The sequence below is a fragment of the Acinonyx jubatus genome, chromosome D4 (genome assembly GCF_027475565.1).
Source record: "Acinonyx jubatus isolate Ajub_Pintada_27869175 chromosome D4, VMU_Ajub_asm_v1.0, whole genome shotgun sequence".
NCBI classification, from domain to species: domain Eukaryota; kingdom Metazoa; phylum Chordata; class Mammalia; order Carnivora; family Felidae; genus Acinonyx; species Acinonyx jubatus.
Window position 1 is genome coordinate 59512594 of NC_069391.1, and position 9907 is coordinate 59522500.

Below are 9907 nucleotides of genomic sequence, written 5' to 3' on the forward strand. Positions count from 1 at the left end.
TATTCTCACTCCCAAAGAACCTAATTATTCTGCAGATTTAATTAAATCACAACAATATAAAGGTTCTCTAGATTACTTCATACCCAGTGCCTGGCCCACAATTGGCACAACAGAGGCATTTAATAAATATCTATAGAATGAATTATACCATCTATTGCCTGCTCAGTAGATTCTTCAAACTGATAGTTCAAAAGCTCTTTTTTCTTTTAATTTAATGCAGTTTTCATAAATAGGAAAATATTTTGTTATGTGACCACCTGACCACCACCATATTTCAACTTTTCAAGAGAATTTTCACTTTTTCCTAAGTATAAAAACATACTTTGTGTGGCACAGATTAGTACTGTTTCTTTAACAGGTGGAGATGCCTTGCAATATATTTAAAGGGTCTACCACTAAGAAAATATTCCAAATATGATCCATCTAACATTTGGCCTTTCCTTTGTTAATGAAATCTTTCCTTAATCCCTTCATACTTCAAAACAAAAACAAAACTTTAGAGCTTGTAGAAGATTACACTGTGAGCACACTTAAAATTTAAGATACATAGCCATTGAGAAATCTTTGCTCTTGTGAGTGAACCATGACCTGAGTGATTGCCCCAACATACAACTGAGTGATTCACTTGGGTTTTACCATTTGCTTGAACATCAATAATTTCATTTTTCTAAAGATGACATAACAGAGTTTTGGTACCATATTCTGTGGGTTCTTTTGAGTTTCATTGTGTTTACATGTATTTTTTTTTTGTTATGTGATTGGCATTTTGACTTGTAGGAACTTACAAGTAGTGTATGAAGAGAGCCTTTCTATAGAATTAGATAGCAGGAACTGAAATGTGTGTTCCCAGTGCAGTAACTGCACCAAATTATAAAAGGAACCAAGCGTGACTTGTGCATCTTAACCAACGAAGATTGTTTGCTAATGAAATAAAATTTATGACTATAAAAATAGCCCTTAAAGACTATTTTTGTGAGTCTGGAAGCCTCATACTACTTAATACACCGTAAAAAATAGAAGTTATAAGAAAGTTGTATGTCTCTTAGATGTAGAACCAAATTGCGGAGGCCAAGCATATAGCCACAAAACAAAGAATGATTTACTGTTTAAATGAATGATATGAAATAAACCCAATAGGAATTCAGAGATACCACATGAGTGAGTGCTGAGATGTTTGTCGAGATTCCCTAAACGTATGTACTTGCAAATATTTCTTGTACACTGTCTTGGTTACAAAGGAAATATCACAAAGCCCTGCCCTCCATGAGCTTATGAGTTCAAGCTTACTCATTGACTTATTAAGGGATTGATTGATAACACCAGTTGAGAGATTTTTTAAAAGGAGCCACTACGAATTGTTTGGTACTCAGAAAAGTGATTCAGGAGGTTGAGTTCTCTAAGAAAAAAAAATAATCTACTTATCTCTTACTAAAGTTTCTGATTTTGCTTTATTACACTACCTTTCTCATCAAAACCTCTACATCATCCATAATTTTTAAATGATTGAGTGTACTTGCCAAATCTCTTAATACTGCTTTTGTAAAGGCATATTGTTGATGTAATTGATGTGATAAATTGGAAATGTAGCACCGCAGCAAATAGTCTTTCACTGAAAACTTCTTTAATCAATTGGGACCAGAGTCAGAACACCTGTATGTTTGCATTCATTCATGTCCCAGCAAGAATAGGCAAGAAGAACTGCTTTGGCCACCTTGGATGGAGGCTATGGCTTTAGCAGGCAATTTAATTGTGTGGTTTCCTAACAAATACAAGAGGTTCAGTGTTTGTGGAATTAGAGCACAACTAAAAAAATCATTAAAATTATTTATGGATGAACAATGAAAGTAGTTTAACTGAGCAAATTATGCAAAAGCTTGTATCTGATCGTTCACAGATACCTAAAGCATGACTCCTTACAAAACCATGTCAGACTATTTCCCTATACATTCCTTTCAAGTCCTGGGTATGTCAGGGGTTATTAACACAAGTTCTGGAGAAATGGGAAGTTAACTCTCAACAGCGCTGATGTTCATGTTTCCCTTTCCTTAATGGAACTGTAAGTTTCATATCTGCATATTTCATTATGATACCAAATGGATTCAACGAATATGCTATATTTCCAGGTCTATTATAGCTGCCATTCCAAACAAAATATGTCTAACTTCTATGATTCACTAAGCACAAGTATGTAGTAATCTGCCCTTTAATGGCCTCTCAAAATGACAGACCAAATGGCTTTGTGAAGGTCAAGTCTGATTTAAATTGTTGATGAATTAGTAGCTAATTCTGCATGATTGAATATTAATATGGAACAGTGATAAGTAAGGCACTTTAAAGCTTAATGAACACATTAATGAATAGGACAAAATGTTTTTCTTTTTACCTCATGTAAAAGTTTAAAGCTGCTAACATATTGACGATTTGTTAATTTTTGATAGCTGCTTTTTTTTTCTGTAAAAGTTTATGTGGTTAAGATATAAAAGATATTGATTTTCCCCCAAGTTCCTGGTACTACACATTTGATGAGCTGTCAAAGTTGATGTTATCAAATGGCCAAAGCAATTTTATATAAATCACTAATAAATGTAGAAGGTAAAAAGAAAGCAATTAACATCTTCTAAACTACACCCACTGAGATAAGCATTCCAATTAGAAATTTCATTATTTCTACAGTTCATTTTATGTTGAATGCTGAGTTTTATTGCCAAATACCTGACAGTCAAATTGGAAACAAGCCACAACTGTCAACATATAAGAGCTCTGGCTATTTGAATCTGTTACATTGTGATGTTTCTCATGAAAAATTAATGAAGAAAGTACATTCAAAAGAGATTCTGTGCAAAGGTGGGGGATGGATAGAATTTAATTACCCTTATTAAAAATAGGAAAGGAGCACTCTTTACATCCTCTGTCCGATTAGTATGCAAGAAAGATTATCTTTGTTGTGCACTTATGTATATGAAAAGGGGGCTCTGGAGTGTTCTTTATGAGCCAAGAAGGAAAAGAAAGGTCATGCAAATGTATTAGACTGCTTTTGATAGGGCAGAAGTCAATTTTGTCAGCTCTCCCTAAGGTGAGGATTTCATTTCTTATAAATGGTTATTAATTCTAGATTTCTTTAGTAAGAGCCTTCAGTAAGTGGCTCAACAATCTTAAGTCTTTGACACTTGCCACTTGATACTGAATAGTGGTGTGGTTCTTCAGAGATGAACGTGTAGAAGAAAAGTAATGGCTACTGGGTCAGTGTTAATGCATGCTAATGTAACTAGTATTTAAATGCCTGGGGGTAGATACAATGCCCTGAGAAATAGAGAAACAGCTCGGGAATCTCAAGGTGAGTTTTTATGAACCTTAGTTCGTAGTGTTAAATATGGAAAAGATAACAAAATCTAAGAGCTTTTTAAGAAACTCATTTCTAGGTAACTAAGCCAGTGTAGTTGACTTTGGAGCACTCCAGGTAAAATGCTTTGAAGCATTTTGGGTCACTAGACACCAAGCGAGATGTTTAATATGATGTGTGTAATACAATGGCTATTGATCTATCTGCTTTTTTTTCAAGTAATATTAGAACAATGCTATAGGTAGAAATATATCATATTGACGAAACTTAAAGTCACAAAGAACAGACTGATGAAATTCATTTGGAGTACATTATCAAAATTAGCCTAATTTGCAAAATGCTCTATTCCATTTGTAATTGTTAACTTTCCCTTGGAGCTCCGAAAAACCATCTTGAAATTTCATCCTTAACTATTGTTTCTGGCTTTTGTCCTCTAAAGGCCTTCTGCTTGGCTGATGATGTGTGAGCATTCACATAAACAGGATGTATTCCTGCTTCCTCGAAAGAATCTTTCAACCTAAGTAAAATGTTAATTCATCGTAGTGAATTGTTTTTATAACTTTTTTTGTCTCCAGCTGTAACTAGCTGGTGGGACAGGTAAATAATTCTCTAGTGAATTTAGATGTCAAGCCCAACTTGCCTTAGCAACATCTATTGGTCTTTCACAATCTTCCTGCAGAAGAGCTAGGGTCCATACCTGCCTGTTCTGTTTGCCTCCCCAGTTTCTCTTATAACAATCTGGACTTGTTGAGAGAAACCTTCCCCTTATTGGGTGCTTTATTCTTTGATAATAGTTAGACATTTGTTCACTAATCACATTCAAAATCTCTCTCTGTAGTCCTGAACTATTTCTCTGATCAAGTCTTTACCAGAAGTAGTTTCCTACTATATATAGTAGAAAAACATATTTCTTTCTTTTCTTTTTTCTTTTCTTTTTCTTTTCTTTTCTTTTCTTTTCTTTTCTTTTCTTTTCTTTTCTTTTCTTTTCTTTTCTTTTCTTTTCTTTTCTTTTCCCTTTCCTTTTCTTTTCTTTTTTTAACCACTAGGTTATATTCTTATTTAGGCTTGGGAATCATTGGAGGTTCTCTGAAAAGTCTGATAATACAGGCTAGTTTGATGACAAGGGATTTGGATATAAATGAGATCTGGAGGAACTCACAGTGTAGGGAGATAAACTCATAATAATAAATACAAGAAAATGGATTTTAGTTATTCATTGCTACAATAGCTCTGAGGAGGAAAATATTACATATATTTGAGAGGGTTTTTATTATAAAGAAGGTGATTTTGGCTGCATGGCTTTCCAGAGACCCAGAGTACTTATTGTACATGATTTGTCTAGAAAATGGTAAGAGTTACAGTGTGAACAGAAGAAACTTTGCTATGGGGGATATCATCCATGAGAGATTGAGAAAAATGGGGCCTGATTTAAAAGGATTTTGCTAGCTAAATTTAGGAGACTGAATTTATCATGTAATGATAGAGGGGAGGCTGTAGAGGACACATATATTTGACTGACAACACAGCAGAAGCATCAAAATAGAGCCTTTTTCCTAGAAATTATAATGCAGACTTCAGCAATACTCATAGGGTCATACCATAAATTGCAGGTGACATCCTAGGAGAAGTGAGATGCCCTATTTGATGATTTCTAACTTTTTTTCTCACTGGTGTTTGTGTTTTTGAGTAATTTTGGAATTGATGGCTCATGAAAATTAATCAAAGATCATGAGGGACAGTTGATTAAATTAATCCCAGACCCAGTGAGAACTCAAACTATTTTATGGTGGTTTTCAAACAAACTGCTAAGTTCTAATTTGGATAATAATCACATATATAACTAAAATTCCTTCAAATTAAAAATTTCTTCAAGATAGAATATACCTTTCTAATGCTGGCTGGAAGAACTGGTAATGTAAGTTATTAATGTCGATCATCATGCTTGGGGGATTTAAAAGGAATTTAACTTCTCAAGATCCAAGATCTGGGACAATTTTGATATAGGATAGGGAGAAGTGAACTTTGGATGAGTTGAGGATTCAAAATTTAGGAATTTGAACTCTTAATGACTGAAAATGGTATAGGCCTTTGGAATGGAGGAAAATATTTTCTTACTCTGAGGAATATACACTTTTGTGTTGCTTTTTCTGAGTTTCTTTTCTTCTTTTGTAAGGGAGTCTTTTTCAGACAATTTTCAGATTAATGGAAACTCCCTACAAAGAAATTCATTCAAAAAAAAAAAAAAAAGAGAGAGAGAGAGAGAAAAAGAAAAAGAAATTCATTCAGGTTGAAGTTGACCCTTATGAAAAAATACAGAGTCTTACTTAAAAATCACAAGAAAAACAGCAGATTAGAAATGAGGTAACTTAATCCAGCTAATCTGCTTATTCCCCAGATGCTCTCCAAAAGAGCTCTACTGGACCCCATCGTTTTCCCTCAACAGATAAGTGCTTATCCTTGTGATGTTCCCATCTTTCTGGCCAATTCCACTTGTTCTTAATGCCCATTTCAGAGTCTCATTTGAAGCTGACCTCACTGACCTCCTCCAGCACACATTCTATAATTTCTTCTTCCCCCACGATCCTAGAACTAGATGTGGTTTTTCATCATGTTCTTTATCACATGTATCTGAGCTCTTTGTTAGAGTATTGGTCTCTTACATAGACTGTGCATTCTCCTGGCCAGGAACAACATTGTGACTGTATCCTAATCTAATAATGCAATGCTGCCTGGTTTGTGTTAGCTTCTCAACAAATGCCAAATAAGGCAAGGGGAAAGATTAATGGACAATAGCTCTTGAATTTTGGGTATCTGATTTATTGACATGTTTGTATCACCTTTTGTCTTGCAGAGGATCAAATTCCCAGGGGCTTCCCTACCATTGACATGGGCCCACAGTTGAAGGTGGTTGAGCGTACACGCACTGCCACCATGCTTTGTGCAGCCAGTGGGAATCCGGATCCAGAAATAACTTGGTTTAAAGATTTCCTGCCCGTCGACACAAGCAACAACAATGGCCGTATTAAGCAATTACGATCAGGTAGGGTCTTGTTACTGTTTCCACTAACTCTTAGAGAATTTTTTTTTTAGCTTTCTCTCTCTTTATTTTTATTTTAATTTGATTTGATTTAATTTTAATTTTTAGGTATTGATTTTTCTCCCTCTTCTCTTTCTCTGTTATTTAATGTGTTGTCCATGTTTGTGATGTCATAGCCTGTTTCAGAGTCTGTCTTTCTCTCTGTGTGTTTTGCAGCTTCTGTTTAATCCACATTGCTCACTGCTGTGACTGTATTTTTGATGATTTTTTTTAATTTACTGCTTTTCTGCAGTATTTGATGGTTCCATTTTCTCCTCTTTCTTTCTTCTCTCTCTGTTTTCTTTTGAAACAAATTTATTTCAACATTGGACTTCATTCAGAACTTGCAAGGAGCTCCAATGGTTGTATCCATTAAAAACCAAAATATTCATATTAAACACCAAAATGATTCAATTTTATTAAAGTGTGTTTTCTCTGTCTCTTATGCATTTGAACTCATCAAAGTACCAAAGTTTAGTTAAGTTTGGTCACATCTGCTTTCTTTTCACTAATACATAAATGACAGAAATGTTATCTCATGAGTAACCAGATGTATTTTTTCGAAAGTCCTTTACCAAATACCAATGCAAGGAGGGGATTTTTATTAATATTATTATTATATTCTTGTGAGTGAGCATTTTCTACACATAAGCCACAGTAGTGTGCGCCCACACTAAAGAGTTTTGAACCCTCCAGTGACTGGATCTACAGAAGTCTGCTTTTGGTGTAGACTCCAGCTTTTGCTGCTTCCTCCTCTTTCCCCTGGCTGCCCTTTTCTCCCTCTCCCACCCCCATCCCAAGTTCATCCCTTTGCTCTCTTTAGATTAAAGATAGAGATAATTCTAAATTTCTTAAGTTTTAGAGCCTGTCCCTAGGCAATTTCACCGGGACATGTAGTAATAAGCTGTTTACTTTGACGTTGGGAGTTATATTGATATAGAATTCTAAGTTGTTTAACTGCCTGTCTTCCCAGAATTCTCAGCTTTTGACCTGTCCTGTGATGTTAAAGCGTCTTGTTAACTGCCTTTTTTGCTTGTTGTCAGCAGAATTGTGTAGATTAGCATTCTGTTATTGTAAATAAAGAATTAATTATTCACATGTAACATAGATGATTTAGTATATAAAGCTTTAACTCTGAAAAATTTGTACCAAATTATAAGGAATATAATAATATTTTTATGCTGTCTTTCTTCTCTCCGTATTTAAATCTCCAGAATCTATTGGTAAGTGCTTAGTTCTGAAGCGCACTTCACCCTCACTAATTTCCATATCCAGAATATTATTATTATTATTATTATTATTATTTTATTATTAATAAAATGCATGGCATGCATTTTACTAACTGTCAGTGTAGACACCAGATCTCGGTAGTGGCGCGCACACGCACACATCCACAGATCCGTTATTGTAAGAACACTGTGTACAAAAATAAAATAATACACAAGTTATATCACACAAATGTAGCATAGTGAGTAGCATAAGATATTCAATCAACAGTGTTTGTTTCCAGTTAGTCATTAGTATTTCCTATAACAGTATATATATATGCGTACCTATATATATACTTAAACAGATTAGCCAGGATTTTTCCTAAACTATGTCTTTAAAAAGTATCGTTTAGTTTTTTGGGTTTTTTTTTTTTAAGAATATGAGGCATATAAGATATAATTCTAATCCTATATGACCCCAGACCTATGAACTCAGTTGTTTCTCTGAGAAAAGCAATGCTGCCTATTGTGGTCTTTGCCCTCTGTGGTATAATGCAACTTGCTTTTATAATCTAATAATACTATCTAATATATTCCTGTTTTACCAGTATAGTAATTCAAGTTTCTTTTAAGACCTTATTTAATTCTGTAAATCTAATTTAATTCTTCTCCCCAGCCCTAGCCTCCTCCTTCTCGTACTAATGCTTCTTCTTTCTAATCTTATTTGCATTCATATTATCCACCCAGGTGGTACACCAATAAGAGGTAAGAGTGCTGAACTAACGTTCACAGAATGATCTTGCTCATTCTTTCTGTCCTGTCATCACTCCCATCTTTGTCTTGTTTTCAAACTCATTCCAATAATATGTCCATCAACTTTATTTTTCCCCTTTGTACTGTTTGGTTATGATCAGTGACTCTCATATTGTGAGTTTTCCTTTTCTCTTTCTTTTCTCTTTGTTTTGTTCGTTTCTTTATTTATGGAGATGATTATTTAAGTTGTGATATGCTTCAAAGAAAGCATATCCAGGTCTTTAGACCACAGACCAGTCACAGCGTACCATCTGTCCCTCTTTTTTTCCTTTTCTTCTTCTTCCTTTTTCCTTTTTTTCTTTTTTTTTTCTTCTTTTTCCTTTTTTTTTGTCCAACCGGAGAAAAAAAAAGATCATTTTTTTCTTCCTTAGCTGTTCTTGTTCTGGACCAAAGCCAAGATGGTCTGGAGAACAGTGGCAGACATGCAGAAGACAGCCTGGAACATCTGCTTTTTGTCTTTATCTTTCAAAAGGTTTTTGCTTTTGTTCTTCAATTCTTTTTTCTCTTACTGTCTTAAAAGTCAAAGAATGACTCCCCTTTCCACCTGATCCCACTCGCCTACAACCTGACAGCAATGCTTTTTTCCCCCCACTTCTTTTTTTCTTGGATTACTCACTTCTGGATTTTTGGGTCTTCTGTCCTTCAGGCTATGGAAACAAAAGGTGCTCCGTATTCTTGGTGGTATGTGATATTGCTGGTTTGTCATACTTTGACTCAGTGTGCATTTCTTTTAGAATTCTTGTTTTGGATTTTTCTTGGGGTTTTGTGACACCACACTGCTAATCCCACTGGTGGATTTTGATGGGTGTCTTAGGGGATCCGTCTCGAGGTCCTCAAGCAGTGGCTGGTTGGTTCTTCCTTGCTGGCGTAGGCCGTGCTTTTTAACTTTTTTAAAACCTTCTAATTCAACTGCTCTTTGTTTTTCAGCAAATGTAATAAATGATTGTAAGTCGTGGCAAACTGTCTTTCTTTTCTTAAAAATCTGCATGTCTTAAGGGAGTTTTGTTTCTTTAAGTAATATTTTCATGATATATAATGACTAATTTTAATTTTTTGCTTTGTGCAGCCTTTTTGTACTCGCTGCGTATTTTTGCCTTTCTTCAGCAGAAGACTTTCTTGAAAACCCGGCCTGGTTTTTTTTGAGCATACCTATCTTTTGCGCCACTTTTGGTACCCAAATGGAACAAAACAAAACCACACCAAAAATTAATCTTTTGTTTGATTTAAAAGCCATACTTCCTTGAAGCAGCCTCACCCATCTTCATTTTATTAGTCTAGGAAATGAGAGTATTAATTATGACTAGAAGTCTTGCTTGGGAAAAAGAGATAATTGTTTTCTTATGCTAGCATTGATGATGTAAAAAAGAAATAATCTCTATATGTTTTTCTCATCGCATCATTTTCTGTCTGTGCACCTTAGCGAAAGATTGAATCGACGTTGAGCGGACCTTCGCTTTGCGGGGCTTTTCA

At 34.8% G+C, this 9907-nt stretch overlaps 1 protein-coding gene across 43 annotated transcripts in view; it reads left to right on the forward strand.

Moving 5' to 3' along the window:
• PTPRD (protein tyrosine phosphatase receptor type D) overlaps window positions 1-9907 on the forward strand; it is a 2170985-nt gene that overhangs the window by 1962313 nt on the left and 198765 nt on the right. For 31 of the 43 annotated variants that reach the window (XM_053204229.1, XM_053204230.1, XM_053204243.1 and 28 more), the window contains 2 exons: window positions 6192-6380; window positions 8372-8389. In XM_053204229.1, the coding sequence (XP_053060204.1) occupies window positions 6192-6380; window positions 8372-8389 (207 nt within the window). Of the gene's footprint in view, window positions 1-6191; window positions 6388-8371; window positions 8390-9907 lie in introns of all 43 variants that reach the window. The other 12 variants (XM_053204233.1, XM_027047108.2, XM_027047097.2 and 9 more) reach the window with 2 other exon arrangements.